Source organism: Trichechus manatus, unplaced genomic scaffold, assembly GCF_000243295.1.
Source record: "Trichechus manatus latirostris isolate Lorelei unplaced genomic scaffold, TriManLat1.0 scaffold00028, whole genome shotgun sequence".
Taxonomy (NCBI): domain Eukaryota; kingdom Metazoa; phylum Chordata; class Mammalia; order Sirenia; family Trichechidae; genus Trichechus; species Trichechus manatus.
Window position 1 is genome coordinate 7,565,823 of NW_004443964.1, and position 18,267 is coordinate 7,584,089.

Below are 18,267 nucleotides of genomic sequence, written 5' to 3' on the forward strand. Positions count from 1 at the left end.
CTGATTCATGTAGCTGCAGAGGCTGACGAACCCAAGATCAGCAGATTAGATGGCAGGCCGCTGGCTCATAGGCTGCAGAGGCTGACAAATCCCAAGATTGGCAGGTAAACTACTAGCTCAAGTCACAAGAACCGGAGGTCAGATGATGACAAGCTGGATGCAGGCCACACTCCCAAGGAAACTCCCTTTCAACTGATTGGCTGCTCATAGCAGATCTCATCATGGAATTAATTGTATCATTACGTAACTGCCAAATTACATCATTACATCACTGCCAAACTACATCATAACTGCCAAACCACTGAGAATCATGGCCCAGTCACGTTGACACACAGACTTAACCATCACAATGACAAAAGAGATTGTGATTAATTGAAGGATCATGAGACAGGGCAATTATCCTGGATGATCAGGGTGGGTCCTCAATGTAATCACAAGGGTCTTTATAAGACGTGGGCAAGAAGGTCAAAAGAGAAGGCGATGTGAGGATGGAAACAGAGATGGGAGTGATATGGCCAGGAGCCAAGGAATGAGCTGGAAAAGACAAGGAATGGATTCTCCCCTGGAGCCTCCAGAAAAAACCAGCCCAGTCAACACCTTGACGTAAGCCCAGTGAAACAAATTTCGGACTTCGGGCTTCCAGAACTGTAGGCGAATAAAAAGGGGTGGTTGTGGTAGTTTGCTACTGCAGCCAAAGCAAGCTCAGATACTATGTTGCAGGTTCTATTCCTTGCTTCACTTTTGTAACCAATGTATCCTCACAGCAACCACAGGAGGATGCTCCTTGCGTCATCTCCTTTTACATATGGGAACCTGGCCTGGGATCCAGAGAGCTTCAGTGACTGGAACCAAGTTTTATCTCCAGCAAGTGAATGAGTTGGAATTTGAACCCGGGCATTTTGGCTCCGGAATCTGGAGTCTGGGCCACTACCCTGCACTGTGTGTGTAAGGAGAAGAGTGTGTGTGTGTGCCACTCACACAAGAATACTAGTGAGTACTTACAGACACTGGACTTCTGTCTTTGTTCTAGAGTCCTGGAGCTCTCCTTGCAGAATATGTCCCATATCCCATCCATCTCTTTGTCTCTGTGGTTGCTACTCTAGTCCAAGTGACCTAGACTTCATTCTCCTGAATTCTGCTCACAGCAGCCAGAGTGATCTTTGTAAAGCAGAAATCTGATCACTTTCTGCATATAACCTTCTGGTGGTCTTCCTCCCTGGCCCAAGAGGCCCAAGTTGATCCATGACTCTCTGCCCACCCCTTCAACCCCATCTCTGGATTCTCTCCCTCTCACTTACTCTGCTCCATCCTACCAGTGTTTCTTCTGTCCTTCTAACAAGGTGAGGCTTTCTCCCTTCACAGGGCTTTGACATTTGCTGCTGCTTCTTTCTGGAATGTTCTTCGTGATGATCTATGACTAGTTAGCTTCTTTTCTGTCATCACATCTCAGCTCAAATGTCCTCTCTCAGGGAGATCTTCCCTGAGTACTGTGATGGCAGTGGCCCCTATTGCCCATCTCCCAGTTTGAACCCAATTTCTCTCTGTCATGCTGCCTTGTGTTAATTCCTTCATAGCATTTATTACTTTATGAAACTACTTACTTATTGATAGGTGGGTTTATTGTGTATCCCTCTCCACTAGGCTGAAAGCTGCCTGAAGGTGGGAACTCTGTCTCATTCTCCTCTCTAGTCTTTGTGCCTAGTTTAGAGCCTGGTACAGTGGTAGGTTCTCAAATGCTTGTTTGTTGAATGAATGAATGAATAACACAGCTGGTTCAGACTTAGGAACACAGGACAAGCTCTCAGGAGTAGGGAGGACTGACTGTGTCTGTCACTCCAGGGAGGGAGTCCTGGGCCAACTGATTCAGGAATTTCAGGACTGACTTCCCAGGAGCATGAAGTGTGGAGACTACTCCCCTCCTGACAATCAGGGGAGAGTGAGAAGCCATGATTTCCTCCTGACGGGAGCAAACATCTTTTCCTTCCCTTAGGTCTATTTTGGTTGGGGCTGGGGATGAAGTGTCAGGGAAAGGCACCATGGCTTGGAATAAATGACCACCTATGCTTAAGAATCACAGGCCTCATGGTTCACAGGCAAGTGGCCTGGCAGGTACAGGGGCCATAGAAGTGTTTAACGGGCCATTATCAGTGTGTTCAGTCCCTGAGTGACATAGAGGTTTGAACTTGGCTACTAATCTGAAGGTCAGTGGTTCAAACCCACCCAGCGGCACCATGGAAGGAAGCCCTGGTGATCTACTTCCATAAAGATTCAGCCAAGAGAACCTTCTGGAGCAGTTCTACTCTGTACCACCTTGGGTTGGGTCACCATGAGTCAGAATCGACTCGATGGCAATGGATTTTCGTTTTTTTTTTCTTTTAAATTGATGTGTCCCGGAATTTACCTGACTTCTCACAGCTCTGGACACCCCAAGTGGAGCAGGGGAAGTGGCATTGGCGGATGGATATTCCAGCATGCTACTGCGGCTCTTTGCTCCTGCACTCATGCCTCCAGAGATGATTCTAGAAACTTAACAGCTTTTCCTTCCTGGGTGGGCATTTGCAGAGGCAGGGCAGGCTTCCATATTCTTAAGCTGGTCATTTAAGCTGGTCAGGTCCAAGTAAGACTATTTTTGATCCAGGCTGTTTTAAGATTTACAGAGCAAGAAGTGGCTGCCGAGAGAAGTTTAAATAGAAAAATTCAAAGCAGAGCAAAATTGGAGTGAGTTGAAGTATAAAAGTCAGAACATAAAGCCTTGAACCAGTGAACCACGGTGCCATTTTAACTACTGTGTATAAAGTTACTTTCTGTCTGAGTTTCTAAGTAGCCAGCACCAAACAGAATCTGTAAGTACATGCTTGTGTTGGATGGTCAAGCCAAACAAACCTAACCAGTTGCCATTGAGTCAATTCCGTCTCATGGTAACCCTATACGTTACAGAGTAGAACTGCTCCATAGGGTTTTCTTGACTGTAATCATTAGGGAAACAGATTGCCAGGCCTTTCTTCCATGGTGCCACTGGGTGAATTGAAATTGCCAACTGTGTGTACCACCCAGAGACCTCATGTTGGATAACAAGGAGTTATTTTTTTCTGGTAATATACTGTCACAGTTACTAGTGAAGAATACTGTCAAGAAACTTTCAACGTGAATCTAGAAAGACTGGGGAGACTAGCATTTAACTCAGTTTCGCTTGGCTAGAGGAGTCTAAGCGCTTCTGCCTTTATCTGGACAGTGGACATGGGTTGGAAATGTAAGGTTCTGGCAGCCTGGCTAAGCTGAGGAAAACCAAAAACCAAACCAAACCCTTTGCCGTCTAGTGGATTCTGACTCATAGCCGCCCTGTGGGACGAAGTAGAACTGCCTGATACGGTTTCCAAGGAGTGGCTGGTGGGTTTGATAACTGTTGACCCTTTGGTTAGCAGCCGAGCTCTTAACCACTGCAAAAGCAGCTTATAAAGACTGATCCACTCTGATCACTTTTAATTGTCTTAGTCAAGCTTTAAAAAAGCTTTCTAATCTAAGATACGTCTATTGGCACCTTTCTGTCCAGAGCAAAAGAGAATGAAGAAAACCAAAAATACAAGGAAAATATTAGTCCAAAGGACTAATGGACCCCATGAACCACAACCTCCACCAGCCTGAGTGGAGAAGAACTAGATGGTGCCCAGCTACTACCACCAACAGCTCTGATGCGGATTGCAATAGAGGATTCCAGACAGAGTGGGAGAAAAATGTAGAACAAAATTCAAATTCACAAAAAAAGACCAGACTTACTGGTCTGAAAGAAACTGGAGGAACCCCTGAGACTGTGGTCCCTGGACACCCTACTAACTCAGCACTGAAGCCACTCCCAAAGTCCACTTTTCAGCCAAAGATTAGACAAGCCTATAAAATAAACAATAACACATGTGAGGAGCATGTTTGTTAGTTCAATTAAGTATACAAGACCAAATGGGCAATACCTGCCAAAAAGCAAACGAGAAGGCAGGAAGGGACAGGAAAACTGTAGGAATGAACATGGAGAACCTAGGGTGGAAAGGGAAAGGGGGAGCGTGCTGACACATTGCGGGGATTGCAACCAATGTCATAAAATAATTTGTGTATAAATTTTTGAATGAAAAACTAATTTGCGCTGTAACACCTAAAACACAATCAAATTTAAAAAAAAGAAAAAAAGAAAAAGTGTCTACAAGACAGATACATTGTTGAAGATAATGTTTTTATCCAAAATCCAGTCATCTGGACTGGTGGCTGTCCTCAGAGACGGAGTTGAGTAGCCTATGACGTTTGTGAAACTAGTCCAGTCAATTCTATAGCTGCACAGAACAGATTTCCAACCTTTAGTCCTGATGGGAAGCATTCAGGTTCTTAGGGTGTTGGTTATGACCTTGGAATCAGCCTCTAATTCAGCATGTGGAAGACTCAGGTTTGATTCCTGGCCAATGCACTTCCTGCACAAACCCCACCATCTCTCAGTGGAGGCTTGCATGTTGGTATGATGCTGAACGGGTTTCAGCAGAGCTTCAAGACTAAGATGGACTAGGAAGAAAGGCCTAATGATCTACTTCCAAAAATCAGCCAGTGAAAACCCTAAGGATCACAGCAGTATGATCCTCAACCAATCACAGGGATGACGCAGGACAGGACAGCATTTCTTTCCATTGCGCATGAAGGCACCATGACTCAGGCCAATTTGACAGCAGCTAAGAGCACTAGAGTTTAGAGGGCGCTGGAGGAAGTGGGCAGGGTTGGGGAAGGGAAGTGAACACATACAAGAGCTTCGAGAGGAAATTATTTCATAATGTTTGCAGATTTGTCTCAACCCTATTCAACTGCTCCATAAAGACTTTACCAAGGCCAAGTCTGGGGGCCAGGCCAGCACGTTTATCACAAGAGAGAGTTCAGCTGGGCTCCTCTGCTCTGACTGAGGATGGCATTTACCATCTTGCTGTATGGTTTCCAGGAAAGCATTCTGCTAAAACAAGTTCCAAGACATTTAAATACTCAGTTCTGGTTGAGTGACTAATTATTTATAGCTCATCTAAACTTGGTGGAGTTTCCCTCCTTTGGTTTTTGAATTATTCATATTTAAAGATTCCACCTTATAAAAATCATAGGGTTTGGACAGTCTCCTTTTGAGAACTATGTGAATATTATTGAGTTCTAGAAGCCAGAGCCTTTTTGAGAATCAGTGGAAGAAGAAAAAAAAATACTGAACTGGTAACTTTCATATTACATAATTAACAGAAATGTCAGAAGAAAGTGAAGCTAAATGCTACCTTTGCTGGGATACCTTAAAAGTTAGTTCCTAACTGCTCAGACTTGGATGGGCCAGACTGCCAGAATCCATTGATTTCATGTACCAATAATTTTTTAGGTTGGGAGGGACAGATACAGTGGCTAGCCTTTTATTTTACTTAGTAAGTTCATTCTTAGGAGTCCCTGATGGCACAATGGCTAAGCGCTTGACTACTAACCAAAATGTTGGCAGCTCAAACCTACCCAGAAGTGCCTCGAAACGGAGGACTGGTGATCTGCTTCTGAAAGAGCACGTCCTTGAAAACCCTATGGGGCAGTTCTACTCTGCACACATGGGGTCTCCGTGAGTCAGACTTGACTCAACAGCAATTAACAATGATTCATTCATAAACTAATAAGCTAAGAGTAAACAGGAAGAATATTGACCAACGAAGTCAGAGTGTAAACAGAAATAGAACTGTTGTGTCTAAAAAAAACAAAATTGAATGCTTTGGAAAGACCCAATGTAAGCATGTCATTAAAAAAAAAAAAATTGCTGACTGGAGGAACCCCCTAAGCCATGGCCCCTGGTCATCTGTTAACCCAGAACTAAAACCATTCCTGAAGCCCACTCCTCAGACAAAGTTTAGACTGGACTGTAAAACATAAAATAATACTCATGAAGAGTGTGCTTCTTACTTCAATCAGATACACGAGACCAAATGGGTGGCTCCTGTTCGGAGGCAGGATGAGAAGGCAGGAAGGGACAGGAACTGGCTGAATGGACACAAGAAATCCAGGGTGGAAAGGGGGAATGTGCTGTCACATTATAGGGATTGCAACTAATGTCACATAACAATATGTGTATAAATTTTTACATGAGAAATTAACTTGAGCTGTAAACTTTCACCTAAAGTACAATATATATATACATATAAAAAGAAGATGATGAGAGTTTCATGGAATCCAGACTTTCTGGAGTCATGGAGCCTGGATAAACCCCTGAAGCTATCGCCCTGAAATAATCCTTAAACTAAAAATGTTCCCTGAAGTCTTCATAAAACAAGCACAGGCCTCATTTGCTGCCTCTCCAGTCCTGTGTTGCTGCTACTGACTCCCCCTTTTTTCCCACAGGAGCTGGCAGAAGTTTGAGCTCTACCTGCCCACCCAGGGTTTTTTGTTCTGCCTTCCATGGCCTGCTGCCCACTGCCCATGGCCTTGCAAATTGCTCCTCCACTGGGCACAGCTATCCCTTGCCAGTGAACACTACAGCAGAGAGAGAGCTGGTCCTGGGGGAGGAGAACTGTTCCCCACTTTGCCATTCTGTCCGAAGCATAAGTTAGACCTTCCCTGGTTACTCACAGCACATCTGAAATCAGATGTGGTGTGGGGCCAACAGAAACACCCTAGAGAAGAGCTCAAAGCTACTGCACAGAACCAGGCCCAGACCCCACAAGGGTTTCTTACCTGATAGGAGGTCTGGTTACATAATTTTCAGGCCTCAGGGCAAGATAAAAGTGCAGGACCCCTTGTACAAAAATTATTAAGAATTTCAAGATGGTGACAGCAAAGTATCACACCAAGCGTGGAGCTTCTAAGTGTGGACCCTGTGCGACTGCCCAGGTTGCACACCCACAGGCAGGCTTTCTGCTCACTGCTCATTTGCCTTCTTGTGGCCATGAGCTGCTCATGTCCTACCCGCCACTGGAAAAATCCAGGCAACCCCACAGCCTGGTCCTAAAGAGGAGGGGGTGATTTTCCTCCTTCCAGTTAAGCTGAGTCCTCATTCCCTGCCCCCAAGTAACCTCTTCCCTGGATGATTGACAGTCGATCATCTATTTCCTGCAGCGAAAATTGCAGTCCCACCCATAGGATGTGTTCTGGTGCCATGGCTCCAGTCAGCCAGTCACATTATAGGTGACATTAGTTCATTCCCTAAGTCCAGTGATTCAGCCTTAAATAACACCACGTGTGGGACACAAATAGCTCAGTCCAGATGGGGCAGCGACAGGTTCAGTTCATGTCTTTTTCAGTCACTTCTCATTAAAGATGTAAAAATGTTGGAATCCAGCCTCACCAAGGAGGCATCTGTTGTTTTTGCATGACTAGCCAACAGCTACCATCACCCCCATTTTCCCTGAAAACCACTCCTCCTCCATTCTCAGTCCATAAGGTTGAGTGGGACTGACTCCACCTTCAGGGGTGGGCATGTGATCCAAGCTGAAGTCATTCAACTTACACCATCCCTCTGGTCACAGTGATTGGTACAGAGATGGTCGTGTGACCCAATTCTGTCCAATGAGCATTAGAACTAGGATGTGATTTGAAACTAGGAGCTGGAAGGATGTCACTCTGGAGCTGTTGGTGGTCACATGACCCCGTAAGGAGAAAGCCTACCTGTGAATAAAGCCAACTCAGAGGAAAGAATTTTTGAGATACCGAGAGAATGAGACCGATGTCATTGTTTGAGTCACTGGATCTAACTGAGCCAGAAGTCATCAGCATCCCTGGGCTTCCTAGTTAAATGAGCCAATCAATTCTCTTTATTACTTAACGTGATTTAAGTTGGGTTTTGACATTGGTGATCAGAAGGGTCCTGACTATAAGGGCCCCCCTTTTACAGGTAATAATAATACCTGTCCTGCTTATGCTCAGTGCTATGGAAATCAAAGAGACAATTCGTGTATAAGTGCTTTGCAAATTGTGGAAATCTATTTGCATGAGATACCCAAGGACATACAGTTGGCTAATGTCAGAGTCAGGACAAAAGCCCAGGTATTTTATTTCTCAGGTCCGGTTCTCATTCTTTGTTAATGGGCTGCCTCCTGTCCTGTGAAAATCAGTGTGCAGGTCAGGTAGTGGACAGGCCAGGTGGTGGGCAGGGACAGTGTTGCCTTCTCTGTATTTGTGGTGTTGTATTTTGGTATCTGGAGTAGACCTGGCTTCTCAGGATATGGAGAAGTGAGAGTTTTGGAAGGCGTAAACACAGAGCCCACCTGGCCTCTCACCTATGTCTCTCCTGCCTCGTTTTCCCAAGCTTCTCTTCATGCACCAACCCATCTTCACAAGGAACCAGGGTCCTGGTGTTTTTGAGTTTGGCTGGATGTTTTTCAGCTCGGATCTTTGGCAATGTTCACGGAGGTGGTTCCAGCTTCGCTTCTGTGGCTCTGACCCTGCCAAATTTTGGGGGACAGATCTTTGCTCTGGGCTCTTCTCAGAGGTACACTGGGGAACCCTTCCTTTGTTGAACTTGGGCCTGCCTGAAGGTATCTCTGCCTTAGGGATCCAGAGCCATTCTGATCTTCAGAGGTGGGGCCCCTTCTTAGATGTGCGGATTTTAAAGCCCTTCAGATGAGTCACTCTGTTGGGACTCAGGACTTGGCAGCCTTAGAGGGCCACAATCAGAGTTGCAAGCATTTGACCTGGTTGCCGAGGGGCCAGCTTCCAGCCAAGTGCAACCAGAGGCCCCCAACCTTTAAGAAGTCTCCTTGGGCACTGAGGCACATGTGTCACGTGGGGCTGAAGTCAGATGTGGTGTAAGTTGTCTCTTTGTCACCCAGCCTTCTAGGCTGAGTGAGCTTCATGGGGGGTGGGGTATGGGTTTTGTTCCTGGTGTCTGGTACACGGTGCTCAGTAAATGTTTGCAGAATCAGGTCTTAGGATTTTTAGCCAGACATGTCAGACTTCAAGGGGCCATGTGGGGTGGGATTGGTAGTGGGCTATAAGGGAATGACCCCTGTCACCTTTCTTCTTTTTGCATGGTTTTCTCCCCTGAAGCCCAGATCTATACGGCTTCCATGATGGTCAAAGGCCCTGAGTGAGATGGAGATGGAAATGTGAGATGACAACTCTGGGTATAGTGATGGAGGTCCTGAAGAGGAAGCACCCCCCTCCCCTCTCCTGCCCCATAACCAGGTCAAGGCCAGAACCTTCTCAAGCTTAAAGGCAAGTGGTTCCTAAAAGAGCAGAGGAGACTGGAGACCTGGAGAGAAAGAATGCCTACCCAATCGAGGTCACAGCTAAACACAGTTGAAAGAGGTAGGGGTCAGGGTGGAGAGGATCCAGGGGCTGAAGAGTACGAACGGATTGTAGCCTGCTATCAAACCACATCACCCTGATCTTGTTAAACCTTTGAATCTTCTAAGTCTCCTTTTTCTAGATTTCATGCTTAGCAAACAATTCCCTGATTGTAATGTGGTTTGGCATCTGGGGCAATACATCAGTCTTGTGAGCTTGCTTACCATGAATCTGCCTGGAGAGATCCACTCTTGAGTGTGAGCAAAACCAGGTCACTTTTGCTGACTGCACAGAGCTGGGGCACACACTGGACTGCTGTCAATACCCCAAGGACAATCTGTGAACCCCTTGCTGTCTCCTGGCCCCATTCTTAATGTCTTTGTTCCTGGTTTACTTACTTTAAAATGGGGCTACAATAGAGTTGTTGTAGGATTAAATGAGCATATAGATAGATGTAAAGTGCTTAAAACAGTGCCTGGCATATTAATACTATATGAGGGCCTGCTAGTATTATCTGAATTTCCACACTTCATGCCAGCTAGGACCTTGGGCAAGTAACCATATTTTTTTCTGGGCTCAGTTTTCCTATCTATACCAGTAACAGTTGCTGTTGAGTCAACTCTGACTCATGACAACACCATGCGTGTCAGAGTAGAACTGTGTTCCATAGGGTTTTCAATGGCTGATTTTTCGAAAATAGATGGACAGGTCTTTCTTCCGAGGAGCTTCTGGGTGGTTTCGAGCCTCCAACCTTTTGGTTAGTAGCTGAGTGCATTAACCTTTTGTATCACTTGGGACTCCTTCTTATCTATAATATGGAATTAATAATAATAATATCTACTCAAAAAAGCATGTGTCAAGTATAAAGTCATAAAACCAAACCCACTGCAAGTGAGTCGATTCCAACTCACAGCCACCCAATATGACGGAGTAGAACTGCCCCATAGGGTTTCCAAGGAGTGGCTGGCGGATTCGAACTGCTGACCTTTCGGTTAGCAGCTGTAGCTCTTAACCACTGCACCACCAGGGCTCCGTAAACTGTCATAGCATACATTCAAGTTTTTTTGTGAACTCTAAAATGCTGCACAAACAAACCACGTGTTTATTTATTAGTAGTAGTTATTAGGCTCCCTGGATCCCTCTAGATTATAGTGGAGATATGACTTCAGTACTTCTCTGTTTGTTCCTTAACAAAATCTGAGAAGGGGACCCAGAGATAAAAGATTTGGAGCTGCCCCTCACAGAGGGAAGGAGGTTCTCAAGGGGCTGGAGGGCGGGTAGGCCTCTTCTGGACTGAGTCCGAACCAGCAGCTTTATTCAATTCCAAAGGTTAAACGGTTCTCAGTTGGGGAGGGGCTGGAAGAAGGAGGTGTTGCCAGTTCCTGGCAGTCCCCAGGGGAAATTGCTCCGATATATGGTGGGTCTGCTGTTTAATAGGCAGATTTGCTGGGGAGCGGCATGGATGTAAAATTTAAATGGAGGAAGGAAAAGGAGGGGAGAAGGGTTTACTTTGCCTTTAAAAGGCCCATAACAAAAGATAAGGAGGGACAAGAGTATATGACTACTGGCCTTGCCTACAGTGTGGAGGAGGAGATGTGTGTGCATGTGTGTGTGTGTGTGTGTGTGTGTGTGTGTGTGTGTGTGTGTGTCCGGGGCCAGCAGACTAGAAAGCAAGAGGAAACATGAACTTAAACACAACTCAGGTCAAGATACCTAAAAGCACACCAGTGGCATTTGCAGAAGCCCAAATCATTAAAAAACTCCCTCATGCTGATGGGTAAAAATTGTTCACCAATAAGCAGAAATGCAAATAGGAAGAGAGGGAGAGAGACTTCGGCATCAAGGGCAGGGAAACTTCTGGGGGGATTTTTGTACCCTGCTCCTCTCAATAGTTATGCTGTTTTCACTGCACCAATTAGGACCTGGCTGCCTGCAAGAGCAGGGTGAGGTCTGGGGAGGCTCTGATTGGTAGGATCAGTTAGGCATTAACAGTTCCGGATCTGTTGTTTGTTGCTGGCTTGGAGCTCTACCAGTTGGCCCCAGAAAACCTTCCCTGGTTGGCTGATGGGAGGCTGGTCCAGGGCTGCTCCCAGCTGGGGAACTGCAGTGCCTGAGCTCTCAGCATGTTAGTGAAGGAGCTGTGATCTCCATTGTCACTTGCAGTCTCTGGGGACCACTCCTCTTGCCTGAGAAGGGGAGAAAGAAAGCGAGGAGCGTGCTGGGATAAGTTTAGAGCCACTTCAAATGCCAAACTCAACACTTCCCCAGCCTGGGGCTCACCTCTGGCTGTGTACTGCCAGCAAAGCTGGGTTTCCTGCCCTGAAAACAAAAGTAGTCAAAGTCCCTGCCCAGAACAGCTTCCAGGAGGAAACAATAGCGCAGAGAGCACCAATACCAGTAAGGCTCAGACATTTTCTCTCAAAAGGTCCCAAATCGAAAAATGAAACCTGTTGCCAAGTTGATTCCAACTCACAGCGACCCTGTAGTAAGAAAGAGTAGAACTGTCCCACAGGGCTTCCAAGGCTATGATATTTTTTTTTAATTGTACTTCAGGTGAGGGCTTACAGAACAAATAGTTTCTCATGAAACAGTAGGACACATATTGTTTTATGACATTGGTTAACAACCCCACAACATGTCAACCCTCTCCCTTCTCAACGTCTTTTTTTTTTTTGGTGAAAATACACATAGTGAAAGATACACCATTTCAAAAATTTCTACATGCACAGTTCAGTGACATCGACTACGCTCTTCCAGTTGTGCTGCTATTCTCAGTTTAGATGAAGGCTTACAGAACAAAATAGTTTCTCATTTAACAGTTACTACACATGTTGCCCTATGACAATGGTTAACAACCTCACAACGCATCAACACTATCCTTACTCAACCTTGGGTTCCCTATCACCAGCTTTCCTGTCCCCTTCTGCCTTCTGGCCCTTGTCCCTGGACAGCTGTGCCTCATTAGTCCCATTTGGTTTTATGGGGCTGTCCACTCCCCGGCTGAACGGTGAACCTCGGAAATGACTTCACCACTGAGCTAACAGGGTATCTGGGGGCCATACTCTCGGGGTTTCTCCAGTCTCTGTCAGGCCAGTAAATCTGGTCTTTTTTGTGTGAGTTAGAATTTTGTTCTACATCCTTCTCCAGCTCTGTCCAGAACCTTCTGTTGTGATCCTGGTCAGAGCAGTCAGTGGTGGTAGGCAGGCACCATCTAGCTGTACTGCAAGGCTATGATTTTTACAGAAGCAGGTGCCACATCTTTCTCCCTCAGAATGGGTGGTGAGTTTGAACCGCCGACCTTTTGGTTAGCAGCAGAGCACTTAACTACTGAGCCACCATGTCTTCTTTAAAATGTCCCCAAGCCCTGGGACTCCAAATTAAACGGGAGAACGCTCGGGGGAGAAAAGCCTGCAGAATTTGGAAAATGAGTTTGAGAGATTGAACTGAGTCACTATCACTTCCTGCTAAGGTTATTCAAGACAACCAGCCAGCTCCACTCCCTGAGCCAGCTGCCTGCTTGGGACTTGCGCAGACCCAGCAAATTAGCCAAAGGAGTCCCAGATGATCACAGACTGCCAGTGATATAATACACGCTTCATTTATTTATCCTTAGCCCCCCAGCGTGAGCCAGAGTGAAAAATAACCATGTGGAAATGTTATACAGGGAGCAGTCAGCTTTTCTTGACTTTTTTGCTTGTTCCTGAGCTGAAGGTGAAAATCTGGCAAGAAATGGAGCCAATACTCTCACTCTGAAAGTAAAAATCTCTTCATCTACTGGGCATGGATTTTCCTGTGGAATCGCATTTTTTTGACAGTGAATTTGTGTTCCATCAACATTGTTTAGTGGGAAAAAATGCCCCTGAGAATGGTGGAGGGACCCAGAGCAGTGGGTCATGATCTTTTGCTGGCTAATTTGTCTCTCCCAGGTAAACTTTTCTGGCAGGGAAGAAAAATGCTGCTGTATCAGACCCTGCTCTTGGATCAGTGGATGATGTCCCCATGGAGGTGTTCTCTAAAAATGCCCAGCAGAGTTTCTTACACTTTGGAGATGCTTAATAAATGCTTGCTGAATAAATGGATGAGGCATAGGGGCTTTTGAGGCTTAGGGATGTAGAAATCACAACACGAGCAGCAGAAGATGACAGTGAAGGACAAACGCAGGAGAGGAGGGAGAGGAGTGGCTCTTACCTGGTTGCCTCTCTCATTCACCGAGAAGAGGTGTTAAAGCTGGGGTAGAGGGAATGGAAATACCTTGTAGAACTGAGACCCTTTGTACTTATCTCCCTCAAAAATTTATTTCGTCTAAGATGGACCAAGCCCTGGATGAATAGATAGACAGTCCGTGTCTTTCTCCACCTCTGGCTGCTACAGAGAAGAACTTTGGCTTAGCTATTGTTTGCCCCGTTTGGAACAAGAGAGAGTGCTGGTGGTGAGGTAAGAATCTAAGCACCTTTTGTTTGATTCATTAGCATCTGGGACAAAAGCTGGCCCCGTCTCTGCCGCGTTTTCTCAGAGCCCAAGCTCAGGCCTTGGCACAGAAAGAACTTAATCCTTGGGTTGTTCCTGCATCATTGAAGGAGTTTGTATCATTGCCCTTGATGGCTACTAAACCTGTACTGGTAGCAAGAGAGGGCCAGGAGCTCTCTCAGGAATAGAGCAGCAAGACTGTTCACGTGTTTTAAATTATTTAGTTGTATCAAATATTCAGATTTGTGAGAATAACAGCAACTCTGTTTAAGAATTCCCAGCATATGATGGATCAACTCATTGTTTCTAAGCAGTTCCCAGCTTCTGGCCCACACTCCAGGAATCTTCTAAGAGTTACTTGGGCTCATCTGGGTCATCATCCAACTCTTAGACTAGCTAAAGTGCAAGCGCCATCCCAAGGCTGATGATATTTGGTAGACGTTTTTGGATATAAGCAAATTTTAATGATAGGTTTTAAAAATCAAATCCCTTGCCTCACTTCCCTTAAAAAGGACATATTTAACTTAGGAAATGAAGACTGGAATGTCTTTCAAGAAGTCATAATTTTTGCATGGGGGGTGGTTATGTGATCTTATTCCCCTGGGATTGTGCCTGTGAAATATGCGTGTCTGTGTGTGTTCCTGAGGATCTCTGTGTATGAGGCTGCTGCTCTTCTCACAAAGCTGCTTCATCATTTTAGGTGAGACTGAATGTGACACCTCCTCAAGTTGCTTAGGAGCCCATGACGGGTGCCTTATTTTTGTAAAGGGGCAGGGTATCAGTGTATTAGGATTATTTTAACATTGCTGTATGGTAGGCTTAATAACAACCACCATTCACTGAATGCTTCTTATATACCAGAGATTGTATTATGTGCTTCACATTACATTACCTAACATGCTTACTTAAAAAATAACAAGGCTTCCTAGGGAGAGGCTGATATGTTCTTCCAACAACCACTTTAAGAGGAGACCTACATTGCTGAGAATCAAGTTGCATAAGAAACTTGAATAAGGAAGAAACGGATGTTGTTAGAGGTTTGAAATAAGCCATCACTTTCTGGAGGCTGCTGAGCAAGCCACAGAGCCAGGAGGGAGTCTGGTTTGCAAACAGTAGTTTATCTTCTCTGCAGATCATTTCCATGTCTTATTTCAGCCAAGCTGGCCAGGAATTCAGATCTGTGACCACTGCTACCAGACCTAAAGGGGCTGCAGCTTGTGAGGGAGGGAGTGAGAGGACAACAAGAACTCCCACAAGAGCAAAGTCGATGGGGGTACGCAGGAGCTAAAAAGAGGAGAGGCGGGGGCAGGGAAGATTGAATGAGAAACCTCTCCCCAGCCCTCACGGATCTCTGTTTTGGGCAGCAAATAGGATCAAACAGAAAGAGTCCTCCAGGCTCACAGATAAGGGCTGGCTTCTCTTTAAGGCCCAAAGCAAAGCCCGGGGGACCTAGGAACTCCCGGTGTCGGTGGGATGTGGGGAGGAGGGCCGGAGGAGATTCTTACCTTATGCAGGACTTGCTCGTTGAAGTCAGGGTCAGCTCCCCGCTGGTAGGAGTCGGGTCTCTGCCGGTCCATCCCCAACTTGGAGCACGCTGTCCCCGGCTCTTTCAGCACTCTGCGTCAGCGCTCGCAGAAGCTCTGTCCCAGCCCCGCAGGGTGCGGCAGCCTCTGGGCTGTGTCTCGCGGCCCGGGCCACATCCGGGTTCAGCACCGGACAGCTCCCGCAGAGGCCTCGGCGCGGTACCCTTCCGGCAGGCGGCCGCTCACCTCCGCGATCACGGCGTTTCAGCACCAGGGACAGCGGTACACCCTGTGCGCCTGGAACTAGAGTTCTAAGATCCCATCCGCTCTGAATCCCCTGTCTTGTGACTCCAGGATGCTGGGAAGACGCAAGATTTCAGTCTAGCTCGTGCTCTGTGCGTATGCCATTCAACCAGCAGACTCTGGTGGCTCAGTGACCCGGCTGGGTTCTCGGGGATTTGCGGTCCCGGGAACTCGCGATTCCTGCCTTTCCTTCATGAACGAGCGTCCCGGTCAAACCATGCAGCTCTGCTCTCTTTCCCTGTGTGCAGAGAAGTCCTGCGGCGGCGCTGGCGCTGTTTTTTTTTTTTTTTCTTCCGTCCCTGGACAGTTCCTTCCAGTATGTATAAGACGACAGTGGCTCTAAGGCTGAGGTCGGTGGATGAATGGCCTTAGAGGTCCCTGAAGTTCCTGAAATATTATGCAACATTTCTGCCTAACTGCATTTTTCTGGGTAAAGGGTCCAGAGCTCTAATTACCCTTTCAAGGATGCACATGACTCCAAACAGTTAAGAACAATTGGCCCAGGGGAGGCAGAGTGGTGTTTTGGTTAAGAGTCTTGGCTCTGAAAATAATTATTTGCATAACCTTGGGCAAGTTACTTAACCTCTCGTGTCTAAGTGACCTCAAAATACCAAACCACTTGCTGTCAAGTTAATTCTGACTCATGGCGACCTTATGTATCTCAGAGTAGATCTGCACTCCATAGGGTTTTCAATGACTGCAGAAGTAGATGGACAGGCCTTCCTACATCGTGGTGTTTTTGTGAGGATTTAATGAATTAATTCATGGAAAGAGCCTAGAATGGTGCCTGGCATATACTAAGAACTCAATAAATGCTAGCTATTATTCTCTTTGGGCAAAGGGATGGGGAGCCTGGCTGCCTCCTCTAAACATCAAGGGAGTCTTGCTGCTGAGATCTCCGTTTTGCAGTGTTACATCACCCCCCCCCCCGGAGTAGGGAAGGGCAAGCTGACTGCTATGGGGATTGGGGGCTGAGACTGTGGCCCCTGAGGTTATCCCCATATGACGACCCTGGTGTTCAGCAGAAGGCTACCTCACTAGGAGCAATTTCTAGGACCAGCGACCTTGGAGTCAATATCAACATGGAGGGAAAGAGCCAGGGCTAGAGTTAAAAGGGTGCATTTAACTTCTGGACTTGGATTCTTTTTTTTTTGGCCTGGGATGCCTAAGTCAAATGACTTGTATTCTCTGGAGTTGCTTAAATTTTTCCATCTGTAAAACAGATAAAATAATCGTGCCAGCATCACTGGATTTGTGAAGAGTAAATAAGACAAAGTATGAGAATATCTTTCTTTGCTTTTGAAGTGCATATCAAATTTCATGTATAAGGTATTATTATTGGAATCTCTATATGGTAGATTTTCAATGAATATTGATTAGATGAACAAAGTCAGGGAACCAGAGTCTGTCTTTGTGTGTAGGAGATTCTTACTAGGCCTGTGGTTGGGGTTCTTAAACTGAGGTGAATAGATGGGCTTTAGGGGACCTGTGAAATGCTGAAAACATAAAAATTTTTGTTTAGGTGCTTTTTTTTCCTGAGAAGTCTCCTAGATTTCAGTACATTCTTAAAGTAGTCTTTACTCAAAAAAGTTAAGGGTCAATAACTTAGGAGACCTTCTTTTGTTAACTTTCTCCTGAGCTTCCGCACCATCCCTGACTGTTGTAGAGAAGAAGATTCCAGAGGCCAGAGGCTGCTTTGCCCTGAACCTCACATTCCTTAGAAGAGTCACTATTTCTCAGGATCTGCTTCTGAGCTCTGAAGGTAGAGGAAGGGGAGAGTTCTGTAATATTCCAGCTGAACCTATCTTCTTGTGGGCCTGTGTCTCTGGACTGGGACCTTTACAAATGTTTTTTTTTTTTTTACCCCCATTAGGTGAGACAGGAAGGCTAGAGGAGGCTGGAGGGAGAGAAATGCCCTCTCCTCTCAGGAACAAGACTCTGGTGAAGTCTTTTCCCTGAAGAGTAGACCTTTGTTATGGAGAAGGCTCTGGGTATAGAAATATGCGAAAACATAGGAATCCTTGTGAAAATAAGGATTATACTTCCTGTCCCCTGCCAGAGCCATGATTCCAAGGAGCCCTCTGGCTGTACTTCTTTCTCAGATCTTCACTGTGAGAACCTGGTGGGCTTCCTGTAGGTAAAGCCCATGAAAGTTCAAGGACCCCTTGAGACTGTGGCCCCAGGAGTTGCTTACGCTCACATTAGTTCACATTCAGCCTCAGCAATTCCTCCAAATTACCATTTAAGTGTTCCCAGGAGTTCACAGCTCCAGGTAAGCAGATCTCGACTGTGACTTTCTGGATTCATCTGTCTTTCTAGATTTCAGGGTGGCAGTTTGCCCTGAAAACTCAGCTCTCTGATGGATCCAAGAAAAGTCATTGATTTTTAGTTTGTCCAGCTTTTTCTTGTTGTAAGGATGAGAGTGATAACTTCCAAGCTCTGCCCAAGTCGGAGCTAAAACCAGACATCCTTTATTTAGAAGCAGAGTATTATCTCTCTTGGGAAAAATAAAAAAATAATTTTTTTTTTTTTTGTATTTCCAATACTTTTTCTGGGCTCTATGCCTTCTGGACCTTTTGGTAACATCTCTAATTAAGATAATGATTTTCAAAGACAAATTATTCTCATAGTAATTACATTTTAGATTAGTATCTTTCTGAGATTTGGGGAGAATCCAGTGTCACTGGTAAGCACATTTGCAAGCCATCTCTCACGATGG

At 45.8% G+C, this 18,267-nt stretch overlaps 1 protein-coding gene across 1 annotated transcript in view; it reads right to left on the bottom strand.

Annotated features, from left to right (window-relative positions):
• Nucleotides 1–15,299, bottom strand: part of RAB37 (RAB37, member RAS oncogene family) — a 56,207-nt gene extending 40,908 nt beyond the window's left edge. The window contains exon 1 of the mRNA XM_012554949.2: nucleotides 15,228–15,299. Within this exon, the coding sequence (XP_012410403.1) occupies nucleotides 15,228–15,299 (72 nt within the window). The remainder of the gene's footprint in view (nucleotides 1–15,227) is intronic.
• Nucleotides 15,300–18,267: the final 2,968 nt, after the last annotated feature.